The following is a 16,481-nucleotide window of genomic DNA, read 5'->3' as shown; positions in this document are numbered from 1 at the left end:
TGCACACAAATCTGTCATTAATATGAGATGAAGAACCAGATTATTATGTTTGTAGTCAGCCTTTTATAAACTGATTATCTTCCAACATACGAGTAGTGTCATCACTGGGTCTATTCTAAACGGCTTGTTCAGTACAGTGATTTTTTTCTGCTACAAACCCTGGTGAAATGGCAAGTGCAAATACCTAACTAGGCAAATTCCACTCTCTTGAACAGGACTTCCTTAGTTCAACCACACACAACCTGGCAAGCCCCATTGAAAAGGCCATGCTCAAATGTACCACAACAGAAGTTATTGAGAGAGGACCGAGTCATTCTTAGCTACTGTTTTCCATCAGTGGCTTACCTCCAGAAGGAAGCGAGGGCTCTCCGGCATGAAGATGAGTCCAACCAGACCGGCCAAGGCGGGAAAAATACACACCAGGATGAACACTCTCCAGCTGTGGATTTGGAATTCTGTCCCAATGGCGAACCCCCAGCCTGGAACACAAAACCCTCATTTTTCTCGTTTCCATGTAGGTTTGACGTTCAAACATATTTTCCAGCTTTAAATGAGATTTAAATGAGATGCATTTGAGACTCATGTCTGTGATGAGATTTCCGTTACTGACAGTAAAAAAAATATGGTGTCACGATTATGCTCCTGACATTTTTACTTTTCTATCTAAGGTCAGGGCAATCACGGATTTCAGCTTTAGAGGTTGTTTTTGGGGAGTTTTTAAGTTCCAAGGGGAGGGGGGGGCAGTGTCTTCTTTTGGCAAACGAAGAGGAAAGAACATTCCTTAAGTGTACATGAAACATCCCTACGTGAAGTTCATGGGTGAGCTGCGAGGGGTTAGGAAGCTCTTCAGAAAGCTGCTGTTTGACGCGTTCTTTTAAGTCCGTCTATTTTGAATTCAGTCTCATTTAAACATGTCTGCTGAATTTGTGTGACGTCTGTGTGTGTGTGCCCCTGTGTGTCTTTGCCTTACCGTAGTGAGGGATGATACCCCAGGCGGTGAAGGAGGCGTAGAGTCCTCCCAGCATCCAGAACATACAGAGCCAGCTCAGGTGCTCTCCACGCTTGTCCATCTGAAGGAACTCTGTGAAGTAGGTGTACACTATGGGGATGGAGCCTCCAATTCTGTCAGATCAAACCAAACACAAGTCTTTAAACTCTTTTGTAGTCTTGAAGCCAAGACCACCCAAGTGCAGACCAAGACCAGACCAAGTCATGGGGGGGGGGGGGGGGTTCAAGTCAGTACCAATGGGACCAGAACTTAAGTAAAGACTGACATCAGAACGGTGCTATTCCAATAATAAACAGATTAGATTGCTCTTATTGATCTCCTCAGGGGAAGTTTGATATTCACTTCAAAAATTCAAGTACTGGACCAGTCTTGAAAAGTTATCACAAGACCAAGTCAAAGTCCAGGTCATTATGCCTTGGAAGTCTGAGATGAGACTGAGACTCTCAAAATGCAGACTCGGGAAAGAGTATATATATACATACCAGATAACTACAACTCTGCTATTTTGTCAGACCTACTATTATCTCTTGACGTTGTGGCTCTGACCTTTGCGCGGTGCACTTTAAGTCACTTGTCACGTTGAAAACTGAATTTCCCTCTTCTGTTGCATCGAATCTAATTTACTCTGGACAGCAACACTTGCCCCTCTTGTGAAGCAGAAGTCCAGGTCAGAAAGAAATAATAGAAAGTAGAGAGTACGTTTGAAAATGTGTAGTAGAGTTTTATACACCCTTCCTTTTAAAAGCACAGTATCTTCGAGAAAACCCTGTCTTTTAAACGGACTACATTTATACAGCACTGTTCTAGTCTACCGACCACTAGAGTGCTTTACAGTGTACGCCTCACATTCACCCATTCACACACACAGTCATACACTGATGGTGGAGGCTGCCATGTAAGGCCCCAACCTGCTCATCAGAAGCAGTAAGGGGTTCCGTTTCTTGCTCAAGGACACTTCGGCACACTCTCTGGAGGAGCCGGGGATCGAACCAGCGACCTGTCTATTGAAAGCCACTTTATTTGACATTGTATTCTTACATTGAATTGTATTCTTGCCATGGATGTGTCTTCTGCATTTAACCCATCCTATTGTATATGAGCAGAGGGCAGCTGCAGCACCTGGGGACCAACTCCAGTACTTCTTTCCATTGCCTTGCTCAGGGGCACAGGCAGGAGTACTGACCCTAACATGCATGTCTTTTTGATGGTGGGAGGAAACCGGAGTACCTGGGGGAAACCTACACAGACATGGGGAGAACATGGCAACTCCACACAGAAAGGACCTGGGATGGGCCGAGGTTCGAACCCAGGAGCTTCTTGCTGTGACGCAACAGCGCTCACCACTGGGCCGCCGTGCCGCCACTATTACTAGATGACTCGCTCTACCTCCTGAGTCATGCTGGCCCTTTTTAGACTCTAGCTCATCTTTTGTTGAAAAAAATGTGCAGTATGGAGAAAAAATGTCCAATATTCTACAATGAAAACCACAATATAAAAATACGTGTACAGAAAATACTCACACAGTTAAGCTTCAAACTCACCCAACGGGAGTTTAAACCACAACACTGTGTATGTAACGTAGTTCGGATATAAAGTATATGGACTCATGACAAACATAACCTTGACTGAAAAACCATCTGTTAATTGGTATGAGAAGAAACGGTTAAGCGCACAAACAGGTTGCGGCTTAATTGGATTTTGTTTGTTTTCTGTGTTTCGTGCAGCCAGCCAGATAAACACAGCTCTGCAGACTCCTGTAACTAATGTGAAATTCATGACTGTTGTCAGTCCACAAAGGCAGAACATTCGGGAAGCTCGAGTTGTAGTTTTTAGTTTTGAAATTATAGAAGTTTTATCAATATCGTGACACCGAGATTTCAGACCTGGGTACAAGTACTGGCCTTCAGCTTTTAACAGAAAAAAAACAACAAATAAATTATCTTTCAAGTTTGATTGTAAAATGTGTGTAAATGTTGTGTACACACTGTTTGGAGTAAGACAGTATGGTAATTGTTCGACACCATCAAGTATTGTTCTCCCCAATTGTACTTGGTCAATTACCCCACTCTTCCGAGCCGTCCCGGTCGCTGCTCCACCCCCTCTGCCGATCCGGGGAGGGCTGCGGACTACCACGTGCCTCCTCCCATACATGTGGGCTCGCCAGCTGCTCCTTTTCACCTGACAGTGAGGAGTTTCACCGGGGGGGGGGGGGAGCATGTGGTAGGATCACGCTGTTCCCCCCAGTTCCCCCTCCCCCCTGAACAGGCACCCCGAACGACCAGAGGAGGCGCTAATGGAGTGACCAGGACACATACCCACATCCGGTTTCCCACCCGCCCGACCAACACGGGGATTCGAACCGGAGACGAACCCCCGTGTTGGGAGGAAACGGAATAGACCGCTACACTACCCGGCCGCCCTCTGGTAGTGTATGTTGTTATGGCGACAACTGCTGGGATTTGGGGGGGGGGGGGCGCATGTGTTTTTAGAATGTGGCGGAAGTTAGTAAAAAAAAAAAAAAAAACAGAAAAACTGGCTTCCGTGTCGACTGGATTATTGTTATTATTATTATTATTATTATTATTATTATTCTTGTTGTTTCAATATTATGTAGAAACAACAAGAAATAATCCTGTCGACACGGAAGCCAGTTTTTCTGTTTTGTTTTTTGTTTTTACCAATTCTGCCCCGCATCCTCACAATGCATGCGCACAACCCCCCCCCCCCCCCCCGAAAACCCTAGCAGTTGTCGCCATAACTGTAAACTGACCTGCCCTTTTTACCTCCCTGGGTTCTCCTTTTACCTCCCTGGGTTCTCCTTTTAATTCCCTGTGCTCTCCTTTTACCCCCCTGGGTTCCCCGTTTACCTCCCTGGGTTCTCCTTTTAATTCCCTGGGTCCTCCGTTTACCTCCCTGTGCTCTCCTTTTACCTCCCTGGGTTCTCCTTTTTACCTCCCTGTGCTCTCCTTTTACCTCCCTGGGTTCTCCTTTTACCTCCCTGTGGTCTCCTTTTACCTCCCTGGGTTCTTCTTTTACCTCCCTGGGTTGTCCTCTTACCTCCCTGGGTTGTCCTTTTACCTCCCTGGGTTCTCCTTTTACCTCCCTGGGTTCTCCTTTTACCTCCCTGTAGTCTCCTTTTACCTCCCTGGTTCTCCTTTTACCTCCCTGTGCTCTCCTTTTACCTCCCTGGGTTCTTCGTTTACCTCCCTGGGTTCTTCTTTTACCTCCCTGTGTTCTCCTTTTACCTCCCTGGGTTCTCCTTTTACCTCCCTGGGTTCTCCTTTTACCTCCCTGTGGTCTCCTTTTACCTCCCTGGGTTCTTCTTTTACCTCCCTGGGTTCCCCTTTTACCTCCCTGGGTTCTCCGTTTACCTCCCTGGGTTTTCCTTTTACTTCCCTGGGTCCTCCTTTTACCTCCCTGTGCTCTCCTTTTACCTCCCTGGGTTGTCCTTTTACCTCCCTGTGCTCTCCTTTTACCTCCCTGTGCTCTCCTTTTACCTCCCTGGGTTCTTCTTTTACCTCCTTGGGTTGTCCTTTTACCTCCCTGGGTTCTTCTTTTACCTCCCTGTGCCCTCCTTTTACCTCCCCGTGTTCTCCTTTTACCTCCCTGTGCCCTCCTTTTACCTCCCTGGGTTCTCTGTTTACCTCCCTGGGTTGTCCTTTTACCTCCCTGGGTTGTCCTTTTACCTCCCTGGGTTCTCCTTTTACCTCCCTGTGGTCTCCTTTTACCTCCCTGGGTTCTCCTTTTACCTCCCTGGGTTCTCTGTTTACCTCCCTGGGTTGTCCTTTTACCTCCCTGGGTTCTTCTTTTACCTCCCTGGGTTCTCCTTTTTACCTCCCTGGGTTCTCCTTTTTACCTCCCTGGGTTCTCTGTTTACCTCCCTGGGTTCTTCTTTTACCTCCCTGGGTTCTCCTTTTTACCTCCCTGGGTTCTCCTTTCACCTCCCTGGGTTCCGGAGTTAAGTGTCGGTGTAAATGCTGAGTGCTGTCATGTCTCACCCGAAGCCAGAGCAGAACCTGAAGAAGAGGAAGAATCCGTATCCGTGTGCAAAGCAGGACAGGAAGGAGAAGACCACGTCAATGGTCAAGACGTAGATGAGACACTTCCGGCGCCCCATCTTGTCGCACAGGCCGCCCCACACGAAGGCCCCCACCATCATCGCCACGTACACCAGCAGGCCTGGTAAGCACACACCAACAGAAGCATGTATAACCAGGTATACAAACACGGGAGTACACAAAATCATCACCGCGGACACTCACGCAGACAACTCGACGTGACTTTGACACCCGTATCTTGTGACTTATCCCACACACATGCATCACATTTGCAGGAAATACAGTGTGGACACACGCGCACACACCCTCGAGGGTACACACACTCCCGCACGTGCACACGCACGTTCGCACAGCTGGAGCCTCAGCGGTGATTTCCCAAAGGAAATAAGTGCTGAGAAGATTTTCTCCAGCAGGGGGCGCACTTTACCTTTCTATGAATGAAAGCAAATGTAGGGAGGATCACACGTTTCCCTGAATAATTAAAAAAAAACGTAATCTCGTGTTACTTATGCATAATGACATAACAGAGAATACAGTGATAACAGCGTTCACAGGACGTCTCTTGATTGTGATTCCACCTGCTGCATTCATATTTAGGAATAGATCACTTTTATCACCCTTGTGTTCTTGTTGATTATATTGTTCTAACGTTCTGTCATATTTCTAAACTAAAAAAAAAAAAAATCAAACTAAATTCTCTCATCCAACTACTAACTAGACCACTTTTTCCTTCTACGTCTGACATATCTTAAAAAAGGTGGAGTCTCATTCTTCCTACTAATTTTGTACGGACATTGTGCAAAGTACGGTGCTAGTCTGACAAGCCCAGATAGCAAAACTGCTGTGGCCCGGACCCGTCCCACAGCGACACTTTCACCCGGCCCACACACCGCGTGGAATGATGGCACTTGGGCGGTCCACTCCCGTTTGCCAGATCTGGGCCAGAACCAAGCCATAGCAATGTGCCACATACTTGCCAAAGGTGGCCCATATTTGTTTTGTGATATTTGGGCCATATTCCCCATTTACCACACGGGCCACTTCAGGGTCACATCCAGATCACATGTTGCCCAGAGCACCGCGTCTTTGCCAAAAAAGGCCCACATTTGATTTGGCATATCTGGGCCATATTTGCTATTATACATGTGGGCCACTTCAGGCTCACATCCATTTTGTCTGGGCCAGAAGAAGGCCACCAGTGCCGCATCACTGCCTGAAGTGGCCCATATCCGGATGCTGTCTGGGTATGCAGTAAAAATGCAGATTTCTACAGTGGTGGTACCTGTAAAGTCATACTGACAATGCTTAAACAGCACCGAGGCAGTGATTTATTTATTATTCATTTATTCTCTATATAATAGGTTTGCTTAGTTACCTATTACAAACATATCATCTGGAATTAATCTTTTTACATATCACAGCTTGCAAATGCACAGTCGCACACACAAAAAAACCCACATATGCACACACACACACACGCAGTATATACTATATTATGCTCTCTTCCAGAGTGTGGTGAGATTTCCAAGGCTGTGTTGTAGCACAAATACCAGGCCATCGCTTATGTTTTCATTATTTATGTGTTTATTTCCCTTTTGATTATTCAGTCCATCCATGCCGGAGTAATTTGTCTCTTTTGGGCTACAGGGCGGCACGGCGAAAGGTAAAGGAGGTTCCGCATCTCGCTCAAGGACACTTTAATAATGCAGATGTCGGCTTTCACGGGTCACGGGAGACTGAACACCGGATTTGCTTTGCAAAATAAAGGCTTTACCGCTCATTATGCCGTGTCCTCCTACAGTGTCTCACTGCGCCCCCCCCCCAACACAACCCGGCGTTCACCGACTCCCACGGTGAAGGCCAGCTCTTGCCAATGCAAGGAGTCAAACCGGCGACCCAGACCGCATCTTCAGGCTAACCTGTCACTATCGAAACGGATGTCATGCTGCCGGCCTCCTGCTCTGGGTTTCTACCACACACACACAGCCCTAATTACAGAGGGCCTAAGCAGCTTAGCAGCACGTGGAGCAATAGTGTGCACCTTCCCCTATGGATTACTTTCCTCCCCGGGCGCTCGGTCCATCTATGCGTCCGTCTGTGTGTCTGCGTGTCCCATTCAGCGGCAGCGCTCTCGCTCGGTCATGACACCGGACACGCTAATACTCACGGCTAATGAGTCCTGATGCTGCCGCGCCCCCATGTTTGTACTGGTAACATACCCTTGGTCAAAATGAAATGCAACCCAAATTATATTCACTGGAGGTCGAAACGTGTTGGTGAGCATTGCACATGGTCAAAGGCATCAGATCTGAACATTCATTACTCCTGCGAACGTGTGGCACGGCTGTTTTTCTAAAAGCCGACTCAAATCAGTAACCACGTTGAGCTTTTCACGTCGAAAAAATACTGAAGACGATGTAACGCAACATTCATTCTGCACATTGTTTCTTATTTGTAAATGACAAATATTTTATATACTTTTAGCCACAGCTCAATTCATCTCAATAATTTCGAGGGCGTGGTCCTGTCCTCGTTAGTATTCATAAGCTGACCTTGAGTTCTATTCATAGGCGTCCCTTGTTTTATACTGTATTTTTAGCTTCTGCAGCACTTTGGTTCAACCGTGGTTGTTTCAAATGTGCTGTATACATAAACTTGACTGGACAAGTACAAGCGAGGGTTGGTGGTAAGGTTAGACGGGGTTTCAAATTTTGATGATTTGATCTCATTGGCTGTATGTGAATGGGTGTCTGTTGACATCATGAGGATTGGCTGTGGGAGCGCTTAAAAAGAGAAAAATAGAGAAACTGAATTCTACCTCTTGTGTTTTGTTCAGTCGAAAGAGACGGTGCGAAAACCACGATGATCGAAGTAATAACTGATGTTAGAAATATTAGTGTTTCGATTTTGGTCTGACTTTAAGACAGAAGTCCTGCATTATCTGTCACACATTTGTAAATATTTAACACCCTGATGGATCTCAAGGCTCCACCCTAATACAACACAGAGGGTGGGTGCTGTGGCAGCATTGTGGTCTGACACGGATAGAAAACTGCTGCTCCCAAAGAACTGTGGATGGTGATCCGTATCAGTTCAGCCAAGTTTTCATACTGGGTAAGCTTAAGAAACAGAAACTGCTGTTAGATATACAGTAGGGTACTACAGACTGCCACCCCCATCGTATTTTCTGTTGGAAATAGTTTACCACAATACACATACTCTGCACACCTATTTGAAATAAAAGACTGAAATAGGGTTTTTTTCTTTTACGACGGTTTAAAAACTAAAAAGAATGGGTCCTGATGCTTCCCAGCATGCTGTTTTAAAGACCTACACTCGATATACTGCTCGGCCCTTAGGTTACGTAGCAGATGGAGGAGCGGTTCTTCGTCTCAAGCGGTCCCCCATGGCAAAAGATGCCATGAGACTCGGGGTTTCTCCAGGAGGAAAACTAAACCGCACAAGTGGGTGAGTGGTTTGCCTACCCAGCATTATTTGTATTTTTTCAAAACGTTTAGTCTTTATTGAATGTGTTTCAGCACAGTACATGTAAAGTAACAAGTATGGTGACCATGCTAACATGTCTCTAATGCTATGCTAGCTAGCATACATCCAGCTGTTAATCCCGAGTGCCCTTGACATCGCTTTGCTGTGGCCTCTCCCGTCCCATTTTGTGATCACATCAGACCTTGTCCAGGTTCTGGGCTTGTGTTGTTGGATCTCTTTTTAAAGGGACAGTCCATCCCAAAATCAAAAATACATGTCTTTCCTCTTACCTGTAGCGCTATTTATCCATCTAGAGCATTTTGGTGTGAGTTGCCAAGTTTTGCCGATATCAGCAGGCCGATATCGGTCTGCCTTCTCTTCAGCACAATGGAACTGGGTGGCACTCGGCTTGTGTTGCTCAAAGCGCCAACAAAACACATTTGAAAAACTCAACAGCAACATTTCGTTCCATAAGCCATGACCCGGTTACTCAAGATAACCCACATGCCTTGTTGTGAGCAGTTTCATGTGGGAGCTATTTTCTCAGACCGAACTACACCAACACGAAACTACTCACAACAAGGTCTGTGGATTATCTTGGCGTGAGTTTTGGCAACTCACACCAAGATAATCTAGATGGATAAATAGCACTACAGGTAAGAGGAAAAACGTGTATTTTTGATTTTGGGGTGAACTGTCCCTTTAAGGTTTGGGTTTCGACCCTGTCTGAAAGACATCCTCCTCAGCTAGCTGCTACATGCCTCCATGTTTGCATCTCTCTTCATTTGTCACGCATGCATGGTACTGCAGTTTAATGGTGAATACTAATGAATTACTTGCTCATGTTGAGCCGTTTACTTACAGAGAAGACACTATTTGTCTTACAGCTACACAATGAACACACACAATTCCAGGAGCGGTGGCTGAAGAAACGTTGCTTCTGCATTTTCCCACCCTGCTGTCCTGCCTCCAGGGGCAGCCAGGAGCAGTGGGCAGCCCTTTCTTTCGGGGGGCCGAGGGCCAGTTCCAGATGGACATCCAGGTCGTGGTCAGGGGACGGGACAGGAGAGCGTTCTGCGTTTACTGGGGTCCTTTTTGTGATGTCGGAGGAAACCCATGGGAGCGCGGGGGGAAACTCCACACAGATAGCCACTGCACAACAACAGGCCTGGGGGGAACGTGTAGCTCCCCCGGTGCCAGCCCCGCCCCAGGCAGGACTCAAACCCAAGACCTTCTTGCTGTGAGGCAGCAGTGCTAGCACTGCACCACGGTACAGTAAAAATCAAATTGGTCAATATGGGGATCGAACCCATGACCTTGGCATTATTAGCACCAAGCTCGAACCAGAATCAGAATGATTTTTATTGGCCAAGTATGTTTACACATACAAGGAATGTGACTCCGGTTTAGTGGCTCTCAATGTAGTTACACAGAATAACAACACAACAATCTTCAGGAATATACTTATATCTGCAGGAATAATCTTAATATATATAATATAATATAATATAATGATTAATATTAATATCAATCAACGACTGATTAATTAATTAATGTTAATATTATACAGTTGTATTATATAATATTATATACATAATATAATAAAATATAATATACGTATATCTTAAGGAATATACAAGAAATGACTATAAACAGGTGAAACAGTGCAAAGAAGTAAAAAGTGCAAGGAGTGCTGACATAAATATCAAACAGGCAAGAAAAAAGATGCTCTATATACATATGGTGAGTGGTTACGTACAGTATACAGCCTAGTCAGTATACAGCAGTGAGTAAAATGGCAAGATTGAGATGGTTTGGACATGTGTGGAGGAGGGATGCTGGGTATATTGGGAGAAGGATGCTGAATATGGAGCTGCCAGGGAAGAGGAAGGCCAAAGAGGAGGTTTATGGATGTGGTGAGGGAGGACATGCAGGTGGCTGGTGTGACAGAGGAAGATGCAGAGGACAGGAAGACATGGAAATGGATGATCCACTGTGGCGACCCCTAACGGGAGCAGCTGAAAGTAGTAGTAGTAGTAGTAGTAGTAGTAGTAGTAGTGAGTAAAATGTATTTGCACATTTGTGTTTTAGACTGAAATAAATAAATGATTTGTAGGTACAGTGGGTATTACAGTGTTCCAGGGTTATTACAGTGCCACAGTGAGTTAACTTGTGCATAAGTGTGATGGCGAGGGTGAAGAAACGGTTCCTGAGTCTGGTGGTTTTGGTGGACAGTGTTCTGTAGTGCCGACCAGACGGGAGAAGTTGGAACAGGTTGTGTCCAGGGTGTGAGGGGTTCTGCAGTGATTTTCCCTTCCCATTCCCTGACTCTAGAGGTGTGCACTGATAATATTTTCTGCAGACCTGACTGTCTGTAGTTGTCTGTTCGTGTCCTGTTGGGTAGCCAATTCAAATCAGACAGTGATGGAAGTGCAGAGAACAGACTTGATGACTGCAGCGTAAAACTGGATCAGCAGTTCCTGAGGCAGGTTGTATTTCCTGAGCTGGTGCAGGAAGTACATCCTCTGCTGGGCCTTTTATGATGACTCTGTTGATGTTGGACCCCCACTTCAGGTCCTGGGAGAACCCAGAAACCTGAAGGATTCCACAGTCAACACAGTGCTGTTGAGTATGGAGGTCCACTGTCATCTTTACAGTTTTTGAGTGTGTTCAACTCCAGGTTGTTACGCCCGCACCACAGGGCCAACGGATCTAACTGGTCATAGGAGAAGCTTACGGGTTATTTAGACCATGTAACCATTTGTGCTTCTAAAACATTGACCAATAAACGCCAAACATCATATTCTCTGAAATAAAGTTGGTATTTTGGAATGAAATCCTGGATATTTAGCTTTATGCAAGCTTTACATGACCACATACTTGATGTTTGTATGAAATTCTTGCTTTCTTAAAGCTGAACTGCAAACACAGGTTTGTTTAAATCCATAATTTCTCTTGTTCAGACACAGAGTATGTTGTTAGACCCCCGTTTTCTTCTCCTGGATCTCCACCTTGTTGTGGTGGAGAAGCTTGCATGGACCAACGACCCCAAGAGCTATGCTGTCCGGAGCTTGGCTAATGGTAGGGTCACGCAAGGCGAATAGGTTCCCAATGAAGTGCGATTCAACAAACACCTCAACGGCGGAACTGGCGGAAGATGTCTCCAGGTCACAACGGCAGTGAAGGTGGATGAAGGTTGCAACAGAGGGTGGTACCCAATCGTCTTGGTTCTCCATGCCATTGAACTCTAGCCACCTCCTGCCAAGGACCGTGTGGTGGCTGCAGGCACATCAGCCACTCCATGTAAAAAGCTTTCACACACAGGCGTCCTCCTGCAAGGACACCCACAAGGACCTAGAAGGAGGACAGTCATACTTGACCCCGGGTGACCGCTGATGAGACCCCGTTGATTGTGTCGACAAAAGTTATCTTCCAAGATATTTGTAAAATCTGGAGTTTTAATATTTAGCAGGCTCCAATGTTTACATTAAAAGGCTCCAACTTAAAGATAATGAGACTCCACTTTAGCTTTATCAGTGTCATCATATTTACATTGGAGCCTTGTGGTGGATTGGAGAGGAGGCTCCTGCCCTCATTTAATTTCATTTAATTGACAGTCTAATTTGCAGACATGGCTGGCATACTTTCGCTTCATCTTAACAGGGTAAAGCCCGGTTCTCCCTACTGCCTGCAGCGTACAAATGCTAGTTTTCTGTCACTTTTGATTCTGTCTGTGATCAATTAGCTGTCGTCATGACACGTCTTTATATTTCTCTTTTTTTTTACCCCCCCCCCTTTTTTTTCACCCTAATTATACCCAGCTAATTACCACACTCTTCAGAGCCATCCCAGTTTCTGCTCCACCGCCCTCTGCCGATCCGGGGAGGGCTGCCGACTTCCACATGCTCCTCCGATACATGTGGTGTCACCAGCTGCTTCTTTTCACCTGACAGTGAGGAGTTTCACCAGGGAGATGTAGCGCATGGGAGTATCACGCTATTCCCCCCAGTTCTCCATGAACAGGTGCCCCGACCGACCAGAGGAGGTGCTAGTGCAGCGACCAGGACACATGCCCACATCCTGCTTCCCACCCGCAGACACGGCCAGTTGTGTCTGTAGGGACGCCCGACCAAGCCGGAGGTAACACAAGGATTCGAACCGACGATCCCCGTGTTGGTAGGCAACGGAATAGACCGCTACGCTACCCGGATGCCCATGTCTTTATATTTCTGTTGTCAGACGAGTGTGCGACTATAAAAAAGAGGATTTGGTCAAGGGTAACAACATTTTAACAGTCCTGAAATCACCGTTAGCATGGGCTAGCCGGTTGGCATTGTTAGCATCTCCCGTTTTACATCTCCCCTCTTGTGACCCGTGCTTGAAAATCCTGTGATATTAATGATCTTGCTATGGTGCGGAGACCTACGTCACTCAGTTAGTACTACTAGCAGCCTATAACTCCACCACTCGCCTTTAAATGCTGCACAGTTAGATTTAAGACAAGGTCACATTTCTGTTAACGACTCCACGGGCGCGTGATCCAGATGGAAGCATCCTGTTGAAATAGTCCAGACCCTGAGCAGCAGATCAGCGTTCCTCTCCCACTTTGGACAAATGGGTACTGGGATATTATCTCTGACAGGCCTGTTCCTCTTGGCTCTTGTGTCTGACAACCCTGAAGCCCGGCAATGTAGCTCTCCCAACTCTCTGACTGGTACCACATGCTCTGTATCAGCCGAGGAACGCGCTAAATACGACCTCGACCAGATGTCTGCCGACTCTCCATCCCGGGAGCTTGTTGTTGAGATGTAATGAGTGATGAGCAAGCTGCCATGTTGCTGCGCACCAGCTCTGGGAATAGGTGGAAACATATTGTGGGTGGATCTGAGGCGAAGGGGCTTTCATTTGCGGTTTGGTTATCTCAAACAAAAATGTTGGAGAGAGCAACGCTTTGCAGCAGCTTTGACAGAGATTCTTGAAAACAAAAGTTGGTAGTACTACCTTTAAAAAAAACGGGCACGTGTTTTGGCCTGTTTATCACAGCGTTCATCCTGCCAACGGAAACACTTCGATGCAGCAAATGAGGGATAAAACTGTATATTGAAAGCTGAATTTCCATATAACTGTAGTTCCTAAATTGATTAAAAACTTACCATTCTATCGTGAGTTTTATATATTTGTACTACAGGATCAATACTAAGGAGCACTAAAGCAGGGACACATCCTGGAAAACCAGGAAATTTATAGACTAGTTTTCCAGTCATGGAAAACACCCGGGACCTCATTCACACCCATAGATTTGTTTTAACCCTCAGAATTGTCTGACAGGTAGCAGCAAAGCCTGATGGTTATCTGTAATTCCTTCCCCCCTAACATCTATTGTCTACCTCTCGCACGGAGCGACCAGTCAGGCTTGCAGAGAGATCTGTGTTAGCCAGCTGGTGTCTAAATTCAGGGGGTTAGCCAGGTTCTACACTGGTCTGTCAGACAAGCCTCGGGGCTAAAGAATCCCATGGGTGTGTATGAGCAAATTTGTACTTATGAACGACTGATGAACAAGGCCCCAGGAATGTGATGAAATTGATCATACATAATGGGGTCATGGGAATTGTAAAGTTAGGTGATAGAACTGTATTTTTACCTCCTGAGATGGGATGTTTGCATCTGTATTCTTAGCCACTGAGATTTGGGCGGTTTGTTCTGCGACACGTCAGAGGTCACGCAGCCCATTTGGAGACCGCCGAGGCCTCCACTGATAGTTCACACTACACAATATGACCTTATGTGGGCTACGGCTGTCGCTTATAGCCGAGCAGCAGTCGTGGAAAATGTCCATGAAAAGTCCTGGAAAAGGAGTTCTTAAAAAGGAGCGGGGGACCCTGTACAGCTATTTTTGGAAGAAAAAAAATGCCGCTTCCTTTTGCCAGTTTTGAGGACAACCCTGTCCTCAAAACAAACATTAACAAAGCTCCTCGAGATTCAACATTACTTTATTTGGCCCGAGGGATATTTGTCTTGGACATCAAGGCTGCCGCATAAAAATACATACAACATAGTGCAGTAACAGACATCAAGTGCATTCGAATACGTGCAACACAGCCCTTCATTTCACACCCTCCTCATGTCCTGAGTTTAGGAGGTTCACCGATACAGGGACGAAAGAGTTTTTATACCTGTTTAGGTATATTTTCCGGTATTTAACTGGAACCCTGTAGCGTCCACCTGATGGGAGCAGGTCATATTCAGAATACAGTACATGAGAGGGCTCGGCGATCATTTCCCTACCCTGTTTAGCTACTGTCTTCTCAAAGACAACAGTTCTTCTCATTGCTGTGTGGACCATCCATCCATTCATTATCCAAAATTGAAGTTGTGTCACGGGATGCTGGAGTCTATCCCAGCAGTCACTGGGCGGCAGGCGGGGAGACACCCTGGACAGGCCGCCAGTCCATCACTGGGCCAACACATTCACACCTAGGGACAATTTAGTACGGCCGATTCACCTGACCTACATGTCTTTGGACTGTGGGAGGAAACCCACGCAGACACGGGGAGAACATGCAAACTCCACACAGAGGACGACCCGGGACGACCCCCAAGGTTGGACAACCCCGGAGTTCGAACCCAGGACCTTCTTGCTGTGAGGCGACTATGCTAACCACTGCGGCACCACGCCGCCCTGTGTGGACGACCCGGGAAGACCCCCAAGTTTGGACAACCCCGGGATTTGAACCCGGGACCTTCTTGCTGTGATGTGACCGCGCTAACCACTGTGGGACCGTGCTGCCCTGTGTGGACCAGTCTGTTTATTTGTGGTTTTAACTTAACTGATATGTTACCAAGCCAAGCTGACATTCTGTAATGTAATATACTCCCTATCACAGCATGATAAAACGGCAGAATTACCCTCCGTCCAACCCCAAACACCCCCACTCTGTGTTTCTCATTCTTGGGATTTATTTGTAATTTGGTACTTACTTAATATCAGTGCATTGCTCCGATCTCTGAAAGGTTTAGCCACACATATACAGCATCCCACCATCAAACTCCCAATTCCTTCTCTTTGTTTACTTCCAACTCAAATGTCACTTACCCAGCATTCCTTTGTCAGCGTTGGATATGCACATGTCCTTCTCAGCGCTGGGTAGCACGAAGCCCACTACAAAGCCATCGACACCGTCGGCCATCAGTGCCAGACCCAGCACGACGAAGAGCATCCACTGGAAGCGTCCGTGGCCACAGTCCTCCATGATGTTTTCATACTGCTCGGGTAGGTCCTCCTCCTCCTCCTGGTGCACAGCCTGACGGGCCTTCCTCCTGGCCTCCATCCGCGCCGCCCGCCGTGCCTCCTTGATCTCATCAGGATGGGGGATGCCCTGGTACTCCCCCTCATACATCTGATCGTCCTCATCGTGCCCCTCGGTGGCATCGCTCGCGGCGTCCTCCTCCTGCGGAGGGTAATCTGTCTGGTAGGGGTAACCGTCCTGCCCGCTGCCCTCCTGGGTGTAGGTGTACTCGCCGCCATCGATCCCCTGCTGGTTGACATTGTTCTGGTATAGGTCGTCCATGGTTCCTGCTTGGTGTAGAGGGGAAGACCTTACTAAAGCACTACTGTAGCCGCTGTATGCTGAGAGAAGGGTTGTGTGGTCGGCTATGATGACATAATCCTCACCTGGCCACTTGTCTCAGCGTCAGTGAGCTGCAGTCTCCTGTATTCCAGGAGCCAACAGGAAACTGCAGTGTGTCTGTGCTTCCGTTTGCAGAGGGGTCTGGAAAGGCCTCAACAGTTGCTGTGCAAGAGCCCTACCTGGCTTTTTCTGATCGGAGCAGCATGATGAACCTGAAACAAAGCGGAGACTGGTCAAATACCGTGATTCCTACATCTGGAACTGTTTTAGCACTAGAAGTAAACCCAGGTGCATTTGCAG

General features: G+C 46.8%; 1 protein-coding gene across 1 annotated transcript in view; it reads right to left on the bottom strand.

Moving 5' to 3' along the window:
• Positions 1-16,121, bottom strand: part of sv2ba (synaptic vesicle glycoprotein 2Ba) — a 28,336-nt gene extending 12,215 nt beyond the window's left edge. The window contains exons 1-4 of the mRNA XM_056278690.1: positions 15,647-16,121; positions 5,008-5,188; positions 971-1,122; positions 346-479 (exon numbers count right to left, since the gene is read on the bottom strand). Of these exons, the coding sequence (XP_056134665.1) occupies positions 346-479; positions 971-1,122; positions 5,008-5,188; positions 15,647-16,121 (942 nt within the window). The remainder of the gene's footprint in view (positions 1-345; positions 480-970; positions 1,123-5,007; positions 5,189-15,646) is intronic.
• Positions 16,122-16,481: the final 360 nt, after the last annotated feature.

This window comes from Lampris incognitus, chromosome 4 (genome assembly GCF_029633865.1).
Source record: "Lampris incognitus isolate fLamInc1 chromosome 4, fLamInc1.hap2, whole genome shotgun sequence".
Classification (NCBI taxonomy): Eukaryota; Metazoa; Chordata; class Actinopteri; order Lampriformes; family Lampridae; genus Lampris; species Lampris incognitus.
This window is presented reverse-complemented; position numbering and strand designations above follow the sequence as displayed.